This window comes from Eulemur rufifrons, chromosome 19, assembly GCF_041146395.1.
Source record: "Eulemur rufifrons isolate Redbay chromosome 19, OSU_ERuf_1, whole genome shotgun sequence".
Classification (NCBI taxonomy): domain Eukaryota; kingdom Metazoa; phylum Chordata; class Mammalia; order Primates; family Lemuridae; genus Eulemur; species Eulemur rufifrons.
This window is the reverse complement of record NC_091001.1, coordinates 67,815,527-67,835,777: the sequence shown is the minus strand read 5'-3', so window position 1 is coordinate 67,835,777 and position 20,251 is coordinate 67,815,527. Positions and strand designations below refer to the sequence as shown.

The 20,251-nt window shown below is 35.1% G+C and overlaps 1 protein-coding gene across 1 annotated transcript in view; it reads right to left on the bottom strand.

The window, feature by feature from the left end:
• USP34 (ubiquitin specific peptidase 34) overlaps positions 1 to 20,251 on the bottom strand; it is a 216,415-nt gene that overhangs the window by 107,886 nt on the left and 88,278 nt on the right. Inside the window, exons 17-21 of the mRNA XM_069494805.1 lie at positions 19,122 to 19,237; positions 18,903 to 19,030; positions 9,638 to 9,727; positions 5,993 to 6,088; positions 784 to 866 (exon numbers count right to left, since the gene is read on the bottom strand). Coding sequence (XP_069350906.1) covers positions 784 to 866; positions 5,993 to 6,088; positions 9,638 to 9,727; positions 18,903 to 19,030; positions 19,122 to 19,237 — 513 coding nt within the window. The remainder of the gene's footprint in view (positions 1 to 783; positions 867 to 5,992; positions 6,089 to 9,637; positions 9,728 to 18,902; positions 19,031 to 19,121; positions 19,238 to 20,251) is intronic.

Genomic DNA, 20,251 nt, shown 5'->3' with positions numbered 1-20,251 from the left:
GCGAGATCCTGTCTCTACAAAAAAATAAAAAAAATTAGCCAGGTGTGGTGATGTACGCCTGAAGTCCACAGCAACTCAGGAGGCTGAGGCAGAAGGATTGCTTGGGCTCAGGAGTTGGAAGCTGCAGTAAGCTGTAACAACACCACTGCACTCTAGCCTGGGAACCGAGTGAGATTCTGTCTCAATTTAAAAAAATTTAAAAAAGGATTAGCCTGGTAATAATACATAAATAATGGCTCTTTCCAACCAAAGTGATAGCAAAATTCTATAACCAAAGGTAATAAAGGATACTGTCACACCCTAAAGTGCTATGTTCTCCTATCCCAAATATTCTGTTCTGAAATGAATCTTTTATCCACTGAGAAACTTGCATTTAAGATACTGAAGCAAGAAGAGAATGTGTCAAGGTAATGCTCATATCGCCATACATACTGAGAGAATACTCAATACTTGGGAGATTAGGAAACACAATGCTGTGAAATAGAGAAATTATTTTCAATACTATAATTGCAATTATAAACCTTGCAAGAAAACACCAATGGTAATGTGCTTATGCAATGACTTTATGCCAAAGCTTTGAAAATTATTACAAGGTCTTATATTATAGAAAAAAGGAAGATTTATTTAAATACAATCTCAATAATTTTAATAGTGTCTAATGTTGATATAATTTATAAATGTATTAAGAATAATCACTGCAGAAATCTAGAGGCACAAGTAACTTTAACTAGACTCTTCCAAGAGTCAAAACATATTTCAAAATACACTGATTTAAAAACTTACTGAAATGATCAGGTGATCCCAGAGTGGAAAATACACAAGTCAAGAACTGAAGTCGAACTTGAACCTCAGCACTATGGCTGTACCTGTAATTTAAAAGTCATTAAAATAATTAGATATTTATAATTAAAGATTTAGTGGTCCTAATCATAACTTATACCAAAGAAGGAAAATTTCCATTTTCATAATTCTTAACTATTTGAATTACATAATTTTGGTTATATAAAATGTGCTCATAAAGCCAAAATATAAAGCCAAATTTATGCTATTTAATAAATTGTAAAAGTCTCCAAACTACAACAAAATTTACTTTCAAATTAGATAATGAGAAAGTACATAAAAGCCCAACAGTGGAGCCAAAAAAAATGTCATTTTAAAATTATGTAATATGGCTGGTCTGAAGGTAGTAAGTTATTTCACTTGATTGTTCACAGTCAGTTACAGATTGAACTACTTGTTCTACTACTTCCCCCTCCAACTACTGCACTTGACTAGTCTAAAAAATAAAAATAAAATAAAATTATGTAATATACACAGACTAGTTAAGTAAAAATCTACATCTCTGTCTAAAAACTACATGTTTCATATCATTGTCCCTATAGTGATAATACTATACTCCTTAAACAAAAACACTAATAAAATACTATTTCCATAAATCTAATCCATAAAGAATACAGCTGATATAAAACTGGCATTTTTGGAAGTTATTTCAAATCAAAATAATTATAATTCATGTATACAAAATTCAATGGTTAATATAAAAGTTGCTCTGGAAATTTATTAAGTAAGCGATTCCACATGGTTTTCTGGAAATTTAGTTTGGAGGCATTTGCAAGGGGCCGACATTTCAAGAAGAAAGCGTTAGTCTGTCAGTGAGAAAGCGTTAGGAGATGGGTCTGAAGAGGTAGGTAAGGGCCAGATTGTAGCCAGCCCAAATGTCCGAAGTTTGGAATTGTTCTGGATGGAAAAGAAAGTCACTGAAGGGTGTTGGGGGGAGCAACGCAGGGGCGGGGGTAATAATCAGCTTTGCATTTTAGGATTCCTTTAGCAATCCGGTGAACTGCATATTGAATGGTGTCTACAGTATCTATAACAATCTAGTTCACTCAGCATCTGAGCACCCAATCAACGAAAGTAAACTGATCATGAGTTCTTATCTCCATGTTACAGATCAAAAGATTATGAATGAACTGCCCAAACTTCTTTGCCAACAAAAGACAGTGGCCAGTCTAAGCCCTGATCTATGTCCTAGCTTGCAGAGGGTCAAAGGGGTTATTAATTGAATTTTCTGTAATTCTCAAGTAGGTGCAAAATTTCAAAAGCTTCCCAAAATTACACTAAATTCACAATTGAAGTTTACTGTTTTCTAAAGATTGAGTTCACTGAACATACCCTTGCTCCTCTTTAGGGTCTCTTACTAATGTTGGCAAAGATAAGGTGAACTTTCGCCTCAATGTTGCAGTGTCCTTTGTGAAGATGAAAATACATATGGTGAGGTTTCGGGGGAGAGGAAATGTAGTAAGTGACTTTCAGAATAGAATGCAATCTGGATAAAATTCAAGAACAGCTCTTAACAGCTTATGTTCTTTTTAATTAAAAAGACAGATTTTGTAGCAGAGGCCTTAGAGAGTACAGGTTCAAATACACGTTCTGTCATCCATTAGCTTTATGATTTTAAGTTACTGCATTTCTCTCAGCCTGAGTCTAGGGGACATCGATCTTAGACATAAAAGGGAATGAAGTCTTGCTCTTTACAAAGTATTCTTATATCCCCAATACTACTACTTCCCCTATACTTGCATTCCAGAGTAAGAGACTCGTAACCCTAGAAGGCGTGGGTCCAGTCCCTTTGTACTCCCTTCTTCAGCTTCTATAGTACAGCCTCTGGCTCCACACTTCAAAGAACTCTGCCTGCTCCATCAGGGTCCCATGGCTGCTGAAACCACCAGTCAGGAAAATTTTGGGGGTTGTCAAGCGAAGATGATATCAATACTGACAAATTCTCATGGGCTTGTTCATGACTTCTTACATTACAGGAGATACAGGACAAAAATAGTCTCCCTGTAAACATAAAACTTTAGTGATAGACTACTGCCTTAAAAAATTCTCTTTGTAGCCTAAATGTTGACACAGATAGGGTTTTCTCTAGAGGCCCTTCGATTCAAGAAATATATAACATGTCATTTTAAGAAATGAAGTGGTATGTTTCATGCCACAAGAATCTCCGCCCCACCCCAGGTAAAAATCTCAGAACTTAAGTACTATAATCCCCACGGAAAAAAATGTGCCACAAATTCATGAAATCAGTATGCATTAACAAAAAGTAGCAAATGGACAACTTTGTTTTACAGTCTGAAGGAACAGGGAAGTTATACCAGAACAATCCAGACAACATCTCTGTTCTGGGGTTTTATTTTCCTAAGATGCCAGGAAACAAGGCAGACTGAAGGGTTGGAAGGATACGCCAGTGTACCCTAGGAAAATACAGAAATCATCTCCAAGGAGCACCACTCCTTTATTTCACTTTTTCACCACAGAAGCACCACAAAACCTTCTGTGAGGTTTCACCTCTGATTCCATTAACAAAGTGTGTAACTTCCCTGCAGTCAAAGCAGTGGACAATCAAGTCTCAGACCTGTGTTCATTTTTTGGCACCTAATGCTGAACTTTCTCTTTATGAGGACAATTCATTTATGTCTTCCACTTCCCTCTCTACACCTCTCATTCCTTCTCTTCAAGTCCATGCCTGATGTTTCTTTACTAATAAGAATTTGAATTCTCTGTCTCCAAAAATGCTGAAGATGTGGGTCATGTGTGGTTTTATTTCTGCTCCTTGTTAATCTTATGATTTTTATGGAGGATGTGTGGAGATGCTCAGATTCAGGAAGCCACCATTACCCTCAAACTCTGCTTCAAGAGGAATAATTGAAGAAAGACACAGACTATCAGAATTTTAATAGGATTTTAAAATAATGTATCCTATATAGAGGGAACTTTCTAAGCAAAGATAGAATAGCGTATAATTAAAGAAATACCTCAGAAACAATTTGGTAGGCTTATAGAAAAAACTGCCTAACAAAATCACTGAACAATAAAACTGGATAGGTTAAATGAGTTTAGATCTTAGAGGGCCAAAGATATCAGGCTGAAGAGATTGATATTTTATTTTTCATGCAGTGAAGAATCTAAATGGGGGCAAGGGGTTGAGTTCTTATTTGTTTCTTATCATATATTATTTGTTTTAGCTAGGTAACTACAATTTATAGATAATCTATGTGCCAGGTGTAATTTACGGTATCATTTTGTTAAATTCTTATAAAAACTTACAAGGTAATTAGAATTTACACCAGAGAGGTAAATAATTGAAACAAGTTTAAAATAATAAAATTCATAACCTAAATCCTGGTCTATATGATTTTCATGCCATACTATATTTCCTTCCTAATTTGACAGGTTTAAGGAATGAACCAGCATAGGGAGGGACTGAGGCAAGGAGACTAACCCAGAGGCAGTTATGAGGACAAAAACAGTGTTTGTAGAAATGTCAACTTCTGAAAAGATATGGGGTATATTTTAATATTAAGATAGGTAGAGATTGATGGTAATATAATGTAGCATCTAATAATATGAGTTCTATGCATTTGACTTAATTTAAAAAAAAGAACATGAGTTCTAGAAACAGACTGCCTGGGTACAAATGCTGGCTCCACTGTGTGTATGTGACCTTGGGCAAGTTTTGTCGTTTCCCAGCTTCAGTGTTCTCACTTGTGAAATGAGATCGTCTGCCTCAAATGGGTTACTTATTATGTATCTTAAGTTAATACTTGGTACTTAAATGGTATCTGGAACATAGTAAATATCAATGAAGACTGGCTTTTTTCCACCGCCCCCCCCCCCCCCCCCCCCCCAGACAGAGCCTCACTCTGTTGCCCGGGCTAGAGTGCTGTGGCATCAGCTTAGCTGACAGCAACCTCAAACTCCTGGGCTCAAGCCATCCTACTGCCTCAGCCTCCCTAGTAGCTGGGACTACAGGCATGCACCACCATGCCCGGCTAACTTTTTCTATATATTTTTTTGTTGTCTACTAACGTTCTTTCTATTTTTAGTAGAGACAGGGTCTCACTCTTGCTCAGGCTGGTCTCAAACTCCTGAGCTCAAACCATCCACCCGCCTCGGCCTCCCAGAGTGCCAGGATTACAGGCGTGAGCCACCGCGCCCAGCCTACACTGGCTACTTTTTAAAATTATCATCGTTCATATTTGGAAATAAACAAGTACAAAAAGCCTCAAGTCTCCAAGTTTTAGGTGGCTCAAAAGATGGTGGTAGGACATCTAGGACACAGTAAAATCTGAAGGACCTGTTTTGTGAGAGGTAAGTGAATTATTTTTGGAAGTGGGTAAGTATCCCTATGACTTTTCTGAATACTTGTACAGTCTGCTCAGTTTCCACTTACATGGAGGTTTGCTATGTGGAGATTTTCTCAGTCAACACTGTGACTCCTTCTCTTATTCACTGATATGCATGCCAGTACTGACACTCAACTGGTTTCCTCAACTTTGACATCAGTCCACACCAACTGGTTCACCAGAAGAAACCTTTTGAATCTTTTGTTTATGTTCTTATAAGGAGCTTTAAACACAGCTATACCACTACCCATCAATTCTACCAATTCTTGTCCCAAGTCACTTGAATATATCCAGAGAAGACTTTTGAAATATATGATAAAATATTAACCAGTTACACTACCAGTTTTAAACCTTCCACACATGTCCTAAACTTTGCAATACTAGTATCCAATGATAATAACAAAGTAAAATGTTTTAAATTAACCATATGTTAAATATATTTTTTGGAAGTAAACATTTACAAATTTTAGAATCAATACTCTACATTAAGATAAGCATATTGATGATTTCTGAAAAATATATTTATCTTTCATTCCTGGAAACATCTTTGAACAAATCTTAGTAGTGAAGGTTAACCAATCTCCAAAAGCTACATTTCCCTAAGACTTATGAGAGTAACACCTCATAACAATCTTTCAATTTTAAAAAATTCTATCAGCCTTTCTTTTACAATTTTATACAAACAAAATTTTCTGTCACATTTATTCACTATATGAAACAACAGAAGTAGAAACACTAGAAAATTGTCTTTCAGAGGAAAGACAATCCACACTTAAACATATTTAACTGGGCTGAGAGGTACTTACAGTGCATGTTTTTGTCTTCCTTCTCTTACAGTTTGAATGTAATATACCAAATTATCAAAGAAAAGCTTCATCATGTTCAGTTCTTTTTCTGCCCACCTGGTCCAATCAAAAGATAAAATTAATTTTAAAGGGGACAGAGTAAGAGAATAAATCTATGCTAGGACAGAAAAAAATATTTATCTAAAAAAATCTTCAAATGTAAAACTTTTAATCTATCCAAAACTTTCAAATGTTATTTATAGTTGAATGGTGAAAAAGTATAAAGCAATGTTCCTTAATTTCTATCAATTTAAAGAATCATTCTTTTTTTAAATCTCAAAATACTACCTATGAAAGGGATAAAATGCCTGGTAGAGTGATATTATTAATATTTCATGCTGACTTAAAAGGCTATGTAGCTACTAAGGAATAAATTATGATTTTGAATAATACTATCAAGAAAGTCCATTCTTCCAGCGTACAAGCTTCTAGAGAAGCTACTGGAAGTCAAAATTATAAGAGAAGCCAAGTTTTTCCACAAGTATAATGGTATAATAAATTTAGAATTGAATTCATAACTGTGGGTCAAATATCCAAATTTCCCTAGCAATGATTACAAACACCATATTAAATAAAATATAAATGTTATATGAAACTTTTTTAAGCTTATCTATAAACTCAACTATTAATTTATTGACTGGGACAACATAGTAACTCATCATGTGACTTTATATTTCCTAGAGCAACAACATGTTCTGTAAACACTTCTCAAAGGCAAAGGAATACATTTATCAAGGTCATAAATTGTAGAAGGACCTCTTTGGAGTTTTGGGCTGAGAGCAGAGGTTTTAGAGTAAGGCATACTTGGGTGCAAAGCCTGGTTCTGCCTATCATTCATTTAAAAATATAAATATTCATTAAAAATATAAATAATATGAGTTAATATTAAAAGTAATATATATGATACCATTCCATATTAATGATGGACTATGTGCCTTGGTTTTTAGTTAGGAGAATGCCTGGCATACAGAAGGCTTAAAATAAATATATTAAATGAATTTTTTAATTGACAATAATTTGATTTTTAAAAAAATTTTTCTTAAAAAATAAGCAAAAAAAAAAAAAAAAACCCAGATATGGAGTTCTAAAATAACCTAAAAACACTACAACAAAAAATAGAACTAGTGATAAACACAATCAGAGATCCTAGGGTCTAGAACTTCTAGAACATAATGTATTTTAGATAACACTTATTAGCAATGTATCTGCTAAAATGTATAAACACAGAAGAATTAAAATTCCAAAATTTCCAATGTAATTTAAGTCATGTTTTTGCTATATCAATATAGGTTACTTTCACCTTTCCACTTAATGAAGGTCAAGTGGTAGAAAGAAGTAAACATTCAGTAAAACTTGGATTTGAAACCAATACACTTGCTGTGTGGCTTCAGGCAAGTACCTGACTTCTTGAAGTCTATCTGCTTGGTGCCTGAAGATTTACTAAAAGAGTCAGGCATAAAAGTTTCCAATTTTAAAATATGGGTCATTAGAGTAGGTTTAAGAAACAACATATACCTAATGTTGAGTGCTGCTATACATAATAGAGTCACAATAAATAAAGGTTTTTATTGTTATTGATTCCAATTAACCACAGGACTTTAGAGTTCTTGTAAAAGTGATGTGCTTTATGAGACTTAGGATACCAGTCTCACATTATAATGGAAACTCTGTGAACTGCCCTTAACTGAACGTATTTAAGTCAAAGAACAAGCTAAAAGGATTTCAACTTGATATAATTAGGTTCAGGTACTTGATAAGTAACCCAATGTTCAGAGACTACCACTTTTATATAAGAATGTGACTCCTTAATATGAACCACCTCGGCCAGGCACTCTGGGAGGGCTGCTTGAGCTCAGGAGTTCAGAGACCAGCCTAAGCAAGAGTGAGACCCCATTTCTACCCAAAAAGAAAAAGGAAAAAAAAAAAAAAAAAAAGAACCATCTCAACTGGCTACTGTATGACACCAATTCCCCCAAGTTAGCTCCAAATGCTTGCCTTTACTGCATTAGATTTTTATAAATTCAGCCACTTTTTTTTTTCTATTTTTGAGACAAGAGTCTTACTCTGTTGCCCAGGCTAGAGTGCCATGGCGTTAGCCTAGCTCACAGCAACCGCAAACTCCTGGGGCTCAAGTGACCATTCTGCCTCAGCCTCCCAAGTAGCTGGGACTACAAGCATGTGCTAATTTCTTTCTATTTTTTTTTTTTTAATAGAGACGGGGTCTCGCTCTTGCTCAGGCTGGTCTCGAACTCCTGACCTTGAGCGATCCTCCTGTCTCAGCCTCCCAGAGTGTTAGGATTACAGGCATTAGCCACCATGCCCGGCCTTAAATTCAGCCACTTAGAAACTATAGAAAAGCCAATGAAAAAGAACTCACACCATTCTTGTACTTCAGTGATGCTAAATTCCCACCCCTCTTTTAAGCATCTCAAAGATCATCCTTACACAAACAGAACTTTCACTACATTCATTTTGTAATATTAACCAAAGAAAGAGACTTTCTAAGATAATTCTTAAGAAAACAGAGGTTTTCAGGTTAAACATATCCCCTTTAAAAGAACAAAAACGAGCAAGGGATATGACTCAGAAGAACTAACTTCATCCAATTTGGAACTATAGTGTAGACTTCTGAGAATTTTTAAAATGATATTCATTTTGAAAGCAAACAAGCACTTTTACTACCTAATCTTAGATTTGAGAAGGAGGCAGGTATCGTTCACGAACTCATTCATTCACAAATGAATTCTTCAACAAAGTCTAACTGTTCCTGAAATTTAAATGCCTCTGATATCTCTTCAAAAGTTTATTTAGAATAAAGTATACAACATATTTTCTTAGGTTAATGAATTGTTTGTGGTAGCCAACTTTCTCTAGACTTATAACCAACCAGAAGATGGGTTCAATTTCATATCAAAGCACTACGTTTGAAAGAATTGTTTTGAGATTCATTAATGGTAAGTTCTCTATAGATACAAAGGAGTATATGTTGAGTATTCCTTATCTGAAATGCTCAGGACCAGAAGTGTTTCAGATTTTGGATTGTTTTAAGATTCTGAATATTTGCAGAATATATACTGGTTTAGCATCCCTAACCTGAAAATCCAAAGTGCTCCAATGAGCATTCGAGTGTCACGTTGGCGCTCAAAAAGTTTTGGATTGTGGAGCATTTTGGATTTTCAATGCTCAACCTGTAACAGCGTGGTGTCAAGATTATCCCTAATATAATAGTAGGTCTAGAACCAATTTCCAGTAATGGGAAAAACTAAAGGCATCCAAGAGTATTTATTTTAATGTGGATCTTCTTCAGGAGTCCTCTGCTGTGGCCATATACAATAAAAATAGTTTCCCTAAAATTAGAGCATTAATTGCTATCATACTGTTCTCAAACTACAAAGAAAACAAAAGTCAGATTTTCTTGGTGATTGGGATATAAACACCACAGGGCTAAGTGGCAGAGAAACCTAAGGAAACACTTAAACTACATCAAACTCAAATTTTCCTGGTGCAGAGTAAAAGATGGTAAGTTATTCAAAACCTTGACTAATAACTGTAATTTGAAATAAATCTTAAAAATAAATACTTTTATTACATTTATTATTTACTTACATTGTAATCCAATGTGTATCATAACTGCTCCCAAACTGCTGAAAAGTACCGAATAGTTTTGGAAGAAGACGAAGTGAAATTACTACTGATCTGAAACAGCAAAAACAGATATTTACAGAATAAAATAATTTTAACTACTAGTGATTGTAGCTTTTTACAGAAATTCAGCTATTTAAAACCGTAAACGCAAAAAGATTTAATGAATTTTACATATAAATATATTCCTTACACAAACATCAAAAAAAAATTTTCTGAAGCATAAATTCATTTTATACATTGTATGTTAGGGCAAGAGTGCCAACTTTTAAAAATTCCAATAAGACTTTTAAGATAAAACAAAGTATAAGTACCTGGGTATAAAAGCAAGTTGAGAGCATTTAAAGATCTTTTTTTTTTTCATGAAAATATTCTTTCCTAAGTCATTGTTATGACTTTTTCCCTAATTGTCACTTAATATGATTTGTATCAAGTTGAGAATCACTGACTTATGAACCAGGTTAAAGAATGGAAGTATACCACATACCTCAAGTACGAAGCAGAAAAGGGACAGGAAATCACTCTAAAACCTGAAGAAGATTTGAGTGTGCTTATTCTCAGAAAGGAACAAGTATAGGGAAGATAATGACATACAAATACCACAGGGAGGAAAGGCAGTTCGCTGTGTGAGCCTTAAAAGGACAAACTCTTAACAAGGAAAAGGTTTCTTTTGAGCTTAGGAGCCAATATTGCTTCATGAAACAATTTTTAAAAAGAGAAAGCTGGCACCCTATCCACAAATAATGGTATACAAGTAAGTCCCCAACACTGCTTATTTTTTGAGAAAAATATCAGGGATATCAAACCACAGAGTGGCACTTCTGAGTGGAAGGGAAACAGTGGTAAATACTGAGTAGGAGAAATTAGAAAAGTTTCTGTTTCTGAATAAAATCCAAAGTATTTAGGTTGGACTACGAAGTCCTGTGTGATCTGCCTCTATTTCTCCCATCAGTCTAATTTAATTTCCTTCATCTTCCTTTTTGCTATTCCTTCAACACAAACAAGCACATTCTTGCCTCAGAGTCTTTGCTAATGCCTCTACTTGGAATGCTCTTTAAGTAAATATTTATCTAGATGCAAGACACTTTCTTCAGGTTTCCTCAACCTTCAACATAATTACCTTGACAATTCTGTAAAATCAATAGGAGATATCACAAAGAAAAAAATATATAGGAACAGTATCATATTAAATCACAAAAGGAAATTTCAAAATTGTTTACATTGTGTAATTTCAACAATGTCTTTAAAATATAGGGAGAAAAAGACTAAGAAAGAGATACCATATCTTATGTCCTTTACAGTGCGGCGAGGCTTACAGTGTGTAATAGTTTTGTTTTCTGAAAACTTTATTAAATTCTCTCTCTTGCAGTCAACGGTGTTGACTCTAAATTGTTTAAATTTTATTTACTTTCTAAATTTTCTTCAATAAACCTGTTTTCATCTCATGGAATGCAATGTGGGAGTAAGCATACGATGTGTGACATAGAGAAACAGGAAGGCAGGCATTAAGTAGATATTAGTTGAGCTAAGTGGATAATGATGTGGTTCATGTAAGAGAAGAACCAAAAACAAGAATGTAGAAAAAACAGGACTCATCTTCCTTCCACTCCTACCCTAACGGAATGCTTTTCTCCATAAATAATAATAAAAATGCTGAATTACTGAAAAGTAATTACATCATGTGACTTTCAACTTTTCTCCCATTTAAAAAAAAATTAAATTCAAAAGAACAGGAAAGACACATTTTAAGTTGCTATGTATTTAAGAATATAATGACCAAATCCAGATTCAAAACACTAAAACTTCTTTAAACTGATAAAAGATTTAAAAAATAAAAAATTAAAATAAACTGATAAATGATATTTGAAAGGAAAACTCATATAAAGTACTGCATAATTAACAACATATACAGAATAAGGAAGATCATTTATATGCCTCGTGACAATATATACAATTTATATTTCAATGATAAACGAAACTTTACAAGATCAAATCTACCAATATTCAAACTAATATTATGTTACAGAATTTCTCCTATAATGACTATGAGATGTTATATTGCCTGAACTTTTTTGCCCAAGTAATTCTGACTGCTGCTATGCTTACAAAACTCAGTAAAAAAGGGAATCATTACATTCAAAAGTACATTTCACAAATTCTTCAAAGAGTGAAAATTTCAAATATCAAAACATATATTCCTAGGCAAAAATATGTTTAGGATAAAAAGGTTCAATGATCCAGAGTAGCAAGACACTAATTTTAGACTCAAGAAAAATGCTAATACCCTAAATTGCACTAGTTGCTTGCTTTCTTCCAGAAGTTTTTGTTGTAACCAAAAACTTATGACTGGTCAACAGTGTGGTGTTCCTCACAAGAATTACTAATACAGCTTTATGTTGCCCTAGTAGAACACACACATTTGATGGTAGTCTTCACAGTGGAAGTTACATCCGGATGATTTTGTCTAATCCAGGACTCCATATTTTAAAGAGGTGTGTTCAACAAAATATTGAGTCTTTATATCTCCATTATATACATTATAAAGTATATATAAAAAGTTGACATGAAATGCCATATATAGTATAGTCTCTAGGGAGGGAAAACAAAACAAATATATATGGCACCACCCATTTCTTCATTATATCAACCTCTATTAGTAAACAAGATCCCTGACATCTGCAATCATTTTACTTAAGAAATCCTTTGTCCACTAAGGCAAAAAATTTGAACACATGGGTTAAATTACAAACAACGGCTCAAGAAAGGCCAAAAATAGTACAATGGAGAGGTCCCCAGACTAGTCAGTCTCAACTCAATTCTTGGAAGGTCAGAGAAATTCAGGGATGCCTAGGCACAAAAGGTGCATCTGCCTTTTAGTAAACACAGAAAACAGAAATGATTACAGCCCATTGCCTACTTATACTCAAAGAGCAGCAGTATTATCACACTCATCTCTGGTAATAAAACAATATAAACTCTTCAGCCTTCTCTTCCTGGTTCTTCCCTACGACAGGAAAAGCTGGGTTAAGAGGGTCCCCCACACCCTCAAAAAAAGTAATGGAATTTTGATTATGGGAACTGCTGTCTACCTTATGCTCTCACTTTATAACAACATTCTGCACTGCTGAAATATTACTATGTGCTTTATAAAACAATTGGCATAAGGCTAAATGTACACGTCACATATCACAGGAAGAGATTATATTGTACACCACATCTTTAAAAAGTGTTTACAGTGGTTCTTTATGAATGGTAGAATTATGAGGGATTTATGAAAGATCTTAGTTTCCTTTTTCAGACCTCTACACTTCCTGAGAAGTGATGAGCTTTTATTACCATTCCAAAAAAGCTAAGTTTAGTCAGCATCTTCTATTTGCTAAAAAATAAAAATAAAAAAATAAAGCTAAGTTCATTTTATAAAATAAACTGAAATATGACCATAGAAAAAGCAAAGCAAACAATGATTATGCCACTGTACTCCAGCCTGGACAACGGAGCAAGACCCTGTCTCTAATTGAAAAGAGGGGAGGGGGGGAGGAGTAAAGGAAGGGAAGGGGAGAGGAAAGGAGGAGAGGGGGAGGGGAAAAGGAAGGGAAGGCAGAGGGGAGGGGAGAGGGAGGGGAGGGAGAAGAAAAGAAAGGAAGGGAAGGGAAGGAAAGAAAAGAAAGAAAGAAAACCAAACAAAACACTGACAAGGTCTATAAAGCATAGCAAGAACAGGAAAGAAAATGAAAAGGTTAGCATAGAAAAGATAAAAAGAAAGAAAAACATAAATCTTCCTTAAGTAGACGAAAAATTGACATCATAAAAAACACACCTTTTTTTGGTCAAATGTCAGGATTATGGTGAAGGAGTTAAGGTTGCAGTAGCTCATTTGCTTGTTTGAACATAAGGAAAAACTTTCTATTCATGTCAGCATCCTTATGCGACATTCCTAATGTGAAGGTAAACTCAGAGGGCTAGGTCTGGAGAAAGGAATCTTGTGATTAGAACACAGTTTTTCAATCCCAGCACTAGTGACATTCTGGATTGGAAATTCTTTGTTGTGTGGGATGCTGTCTTCTGCATTATAGAGTTAGCAGCATCCCTGGCCTGAAGTAACACTCTATGGCACTTACTAATCCTGACAACAAAAAAATGTCTCCAGACATTGTCTAGGAAGAAAAAACACACCATTAAGAACTACCAGTTTATCAGGAAACCCAGACTAATGATGTTTATATGAAAACTTTACTGATTTTAGCTGCTATACACTGGACATCTTAACAAGCTGACTATGCCACTATACTCCAAGTATTGTCACATGTGACTAATGGCATTCACATTAAGACTTGTATGACATAGCAATCTTCTGAGGAGCAAAGTTTGAAGGCAAAATTAACTTAATAATAATTATGTTTACCAGATATTCAATAAAGCACTAAATAACTGATTATGGTAAAAGGATTACTTCAAATGAAATAGGTTTTATCTTTGAGTAATTTGGGGGTAGAAAAATTAATACTCAATAAAAAAGTTGCAGGTTGATAATTTTTCATTTTATGCAACGATTTTTTCCTTTTATCTCTTTTAAATTTCCCTACTTATAAAAGAAATATGTGCTCATTTTAGAAAAGTTGAAAAAAAAGGCATAAAGAAAAAATAACTTAATCTTCCCAGAAATAACTGTATTTTAGACATTACACTCTTATTTCTTGCAATCTTATCAACAGATGGGCCTGTAAACATGTGCCCATATCATCATATAATCTTTGAAAATATAAGTCTTAATTGCTGCTGTTTTTTTTTTACTTTTCATTGAAGTTTAACATACATACAAAGAAGTGTATAGGAGAAAAAAAAAAATGGCAGACTAGAAGCAGCCTGCCAACATGCCGCTCCCAAGGAAAGACGTGAAAGGTGCCTACATATGGATCGCTCTTCTCTGAAGCAGCATTGTGAAATCACAGAAAAACAATGCAAGACATTCATAGTGGGGAAAAAAGAGTTTCCAGCAAAGAACAGGAGCCCTGCAACCCTATAATCCCTGAGTTGAGAAAAGAGGTCTCAGATGAGGAAAAAAACAGCAAAAGAACCCTGGCAACATGAAAAATCAAAACAGATCAACACCCACAAGGGATCACAATGGAACTACAGCAGTGAACTCCAACTATAAAGAAAGAAATTGTCAAAATGACAGAAATGAAATGCAGAATATGCATGGCAAATAGGATGAATGGAATTGAAGACAAAGTTGAAAACTAACAAAAAGAAGCCCAAAAAATATTTCAGAAAATCAATGAAAAAGTCACTAAAGAACTATATAAAATTAGGAAAGATATAATAGAACTTAAAAAAATGTAAGAGCCATTCAGGGATTTTTCAAAACACAGTATAAAGTGGCTGGGGCCGATGCCATCTTAGACTCAGTCCATCTGTACATAGGCGTTAAAAAAAAGAAAAGAAAAAGAAAAAACACAGCAGAAAGTTTCAGCAACAGACTAAACCAAGGAGAAGAAAGAATCTCAGAGCTTGAAGACAAGGCTCTCATGCTAACCCAATCATTTAAAGAGGCAGAGAACAGAACAACAAAGGCAGAGCAATCACTTAGAGAGAGATGGGACTATGCAAAGTGAACAAACATATGAATTATAGGTATCACTGAGGGAGAAAAAGAAAGCGCTAAAAGCATGAAAATTTATTTGAGGGAATTATTGAGAAAAACTTTCCTAGTATCATCAGAGATACAGACAACCAGATGCAAGATGGTCATCAAAGTCTGAGAAGATTCATAACAAACAGAACATCTCCAAGATATGTAGTAATCAATCTGGCCAAAGCCAAAATGAAAGAGAAATTCTACAAGCAGCTAGATGTAAGCAACAACTGACCTACAAGGGAAAACCCATCAGGATAACAGCAGACTTCTTAGTGGAAACCTTACAAGCCAGCCAGAAAGGAGTGTGCCCCCATCTTGAATCATCTTTTTTTTTTTTTTTTTTTTAAGACAGAGTCTCATTCTGTTGCCCGGGCTAGAGTGCCCTGGTGTCTGCCTAGCTCACAGCAACCTCAAACTCCTGGGCTTAAGCATCCTACTGCCTCAGCCTCCCGAGTGGCTGGGACTACAGGCATGCACCACCATGCCCGGCTAATTTTTTCTATATATATTCTTTTAGTTGGCCAGATAATTTCTTTCTATTTTAGTAGAGACTGGGTCTCGCTCTTGCTCAGGCTGGTCTTGAACTCCTGACCTCAAGCGATCCAGCTGCTTTGGCCTTCCAGAGTGCTAGGATTATAGGCGTGAGCCACCGTGCCCGGCCTTGAATCTTCTTAAATAGAACAACTGTCACTTAGAATTTGGTATCCTGCAAAAACTAAGTTTCACATTTGATGGAGGAATTAAGTCTTTTCCAGATAAGCAAACACTGAGAAAATCTGTCATAACCAGACCTCCACTGCAGGAAGTACTCAAATCTGCATCATACACGGATCAGCACAATAGACACCCACCAGTGTAAAATCACCCAAAAGCTGAAGGTCAAAACCCAGATACCACAATGGCTCAAGAGGTAAAACAAAGCAATGAAGTTCTATGCAACAGGATGAAGAGAAACCCACATCACTTATCAAGTCTTTCAATAAAGGTGAATAGCTTGAACTCCCCACTGAAGAGACATAGGCTGACTGAATGGATAAAAAAATACAAGCCAAGTATTTGCTGTCTCCAAGAAACATATTTAACCCACAAGGACTCATTCAGACTCAAGGTGAAGGGATGGAAAAACAATAGCCCATGCAAATGGAAACCAAAAGGAAGGTGGTATAGCCATTCTCATATCAGATAACATAAACTTAAAGTCAACAAAAGTAAAGAAAGACAAAGATGGTCATCATATAATGGTGAAGGGAACAATTCAACAAAAAGACGTAACAGTCCTAAATATCTATGCACCTAACATAGCTGCACCCAAATTCATAAAGCAATCCTTACTTCATCTAAACAAAGTGATAAACAGCAGCATCTTAATAGCTGGGGACTTCAACGCCCCACTGACAGAATGGAACAGACCCCCCCAAGCAGAAAATAAACAAAGAAACAATGGATTTAAACAGGACTCTAGAACAAATGGGTCTAACAGACATTTACAGATCATTCTACCCCAAAACTACTGAATATACGTTCTTTTCATCAGCTCACAGAACATTCTCTAAGACTGAGCACATCCTAGGCCACAAAACATGTCCCAACAAATTAAAAAATGTGTATAAGTGCACAGCTCAAAATTCTGAGGTAAACACATCTATGCAACTAGCACCAAGATCAAGAAATAAATCCTTATCAGCATCCCAGAAGCCTCCATTGTGTCCCTTACCAACCACTAACAACCTATGGGTAATCATTATCCTGAGTGCTGAATATAATAGTTTACTTGTTTTAAAACTTGATATAATAGATATACTCTTTTCTGCCTAGTTTCTTTCATGTGACATTGTTTATGAGATTCATCCACATTGTTCCCTGTAGTTCATTTGCTGTTATTGCGGTATAGTGTTTCATTCTATGAACAGTCTCAATTAGTCTACAATTATCCATTCTGGGTTTTTTTTGTTTTTTTTCTTTTGGCATTTGGATAGCTATACAAAGAATATTTAGTTATTTTGAATAGTGCTGCTGTGAATGTTCTTGAATGTGTCTTTTGGTGATCATCTGGAACGGTATCTGTTAGACACAAACTTATAAGAGGAATTACTAGGTCATAGGGTATGTGGATGCACATTTAGGGAGCATCGATTAATATAATCACTTTAAGAAAACTGGTGTTTTCACAAAGACTTTTAAAAGAAAATTAACATTTTACAATTAACTGCTATAAAACCTATGTAAATGATCACACAACATCTAGCCATTAAAAGCATTCTTTTTAAAAAATATGCCAAATGAAGCAACTAATCCACTAGGAATCCTATTAGTGGTTAGAATGAGCAATTTTTCTTTTCATGACTGTTCAAATTATAGCCTTTAAAGAAGAAAAATAAAAAATAAAATATTGAATATACTTTTTCTAATTCAATTAGAGAAAAATATTTTGAGGCATTTAGATATTACATAAAATCAGAAATTTATAGCAAGCCTGGACAGGTGAGAGCTGAAAACAATGTATTAATAACTGAACTGTCAACATATATACCAGGATCATGTTTTCACTACATGAGAGAATGGAACATTATCAGAGTAGAATAAGTAAAGGGAAACCTGAAACTGTACCTATAGAATAGCACTGAAAAATCAAGAAACTTGTAATCAACTGAGCCCCAATGAGAAATACATAAATATGAGGCAAAACTCAAACTAGAAAAGAAACACTAAAGTAATTCTTTTTTTAAAACCACTTTATTGGCCAGGCGCGGTGGCTCATGCCTGTAATCCTAGCACTCTGGGAGGCCGAGGCGGGAGGATCGCTCAAGGTCAGGAGTTCGAGACCAGCCTGAGCAAGAGCGAGATCCCCCGTCTCTACTAAAAATAGAAAGAAATGATTTGGACAGCTAAAAAATACATATATATAAAATTAGCCGGGCATGGTGGCGCAGCTACTCGGGAGGCTGAGGCAGTAGGATCGCTTGAGCCCAGGAGTTGGAGGTTGCTGTGAGCTAGGCAGACACCATGGCACTCTAGCCCGGGCAACAGAGCAAGACTCTGTCTCGAGAAAAACAAAAAACAAAAAACCACTTTACTGAGGTATGATTGATATACAAAGAGTTGCATATAGTTAATGAATACAACTTGATGAGTTATTAACCTAATTTTTTATGTACTATAGAAGCTAAGACACAAAAGACACACCCAAAAGGAAGAATGCCATCAAAGAGTTCATATTTTAGCTTAAGTTTAATTTCACTTATCTTAGTTAGCTTCCTTTATATATGAGACAGTTTAAAAACATTTAACTGCAATTTGAAAACAGAGTAATCACCACTGTATTCCCAGAATCAAGAAGAGAATAACTATTATTATTCCTTTGTTTCTGTTGGAGATCTAACCAAGAGTGCCGATAAATGCTGAAAAAAGCAACACTAAGTGACAAAATATTAACTTTGTAAAGGAAAAGTCTCTAAATTTAATATAAAAACCATAACTACTAAAACATAAACTGATATGGGTACATTAAATACTATGCAAACACTACACCTGGTCAGAATGCACAAAAAGAACTTTGACTACTGCATAAAAGTTTTTAAATTTCCTCTTTACCTGTTGTTTCCTAAGTTTTCAAGGCAACCTTCAATGAATCTCATTCGAATCTGTCTATCGGTAAACCAACATACTAAGGAACAGAGAAGTTTCTCTGCTTCATTTATTAATCCTTCAGAAAGATTAACCTACAAGAAATGTACATACATAAAGTTATTATTTATCTTAATTGCATCTTGCTGAAATCTTGTAGTCTTTAGGCTCTATTAAATAACTTACTGCATCATCATCTTGGACTATATCCCACAACAAAGTGTTTCCTTTCTTGCAAACGTTATCCAAATTAATGTCTGTCACAGCATTACTGTTAAACTGATGTTTATGAACTGCAGGTCCTAAAGGGACAAAACATAGTACACTAAAGAGGAATGCAGCTGACTGAAATTGCAAATTACAGCATTCATAAAGTTAACAAATCCAAAGAAAAGTATAAGAATAATGCTCTTCTTTAGATCACAAAATAAAAACACACTAGTACGATACTTACTGTATGAATGGAAATGAATAACAATACTGTTTAGAGTTTGGTAAGGCTAAAATGAAACAAATTTTCTTTCTATAGTCTCTTCGCTATTTCTAATAAATATGATTACTTGATATTTTTCCCATGTTGAGAACTGTATATAAATACTTGAAACTAAGCATAAGTAACTTTTTAGAAATAATTCTTTAACCAAGGGACATTCCTCTAAATAACCTTCTGTATAGTTTCTCATAATTCCTACATTAAAAAAAAACCCAGTATTTTTACTGAAGATAATTTATCCCAAAACATTCAATTAAATTAAAAGTTTCTCTTATAATAATCCAAGGCTGGGCATGGTGGCTCCTGCCTGTAATCCTAGCATTTTGGGAGGCCAAGGAAGGAGGATTGTTTGAGGCCAGGAGATTGAGACTAGCTTGAGCAACACAGCAAGACCCATTCTCCACAAAAATTAAAAACTTAGCTGGGCATAGTGATGCACTGCAGGTGGGGAATCGGTGGCCTCAGGGCCACATGGGGCTTTCTGGATCCCTGAGTGCAGCCTTTTGAATGAATCCAAATTTACAGAACAAGGATTTGTTCTGTGTTCTAAATACAGTTAATCCCTGATCCCATTCTCCAGTCCAAGAATTTGTTCTGTGAAGTTTGGATTTAGTCAAGGGGCCAAATTTGGGGATCTGGATGGCCACATGTGGCCTTGAGGCCACAAGTTCCCCACCCTCTGGCAGGCATTTGAGGTTGCAGTGAACTCTTTTTTTTTTTTTTTTGGCGTCCCTGGGTGGGCACGAATGCAGTGAACTCTTATGACACCACTGCATTCTAGCCCAGGCAACAGAGCAAAACACTGTCTCCAAAAAAAAAAAAA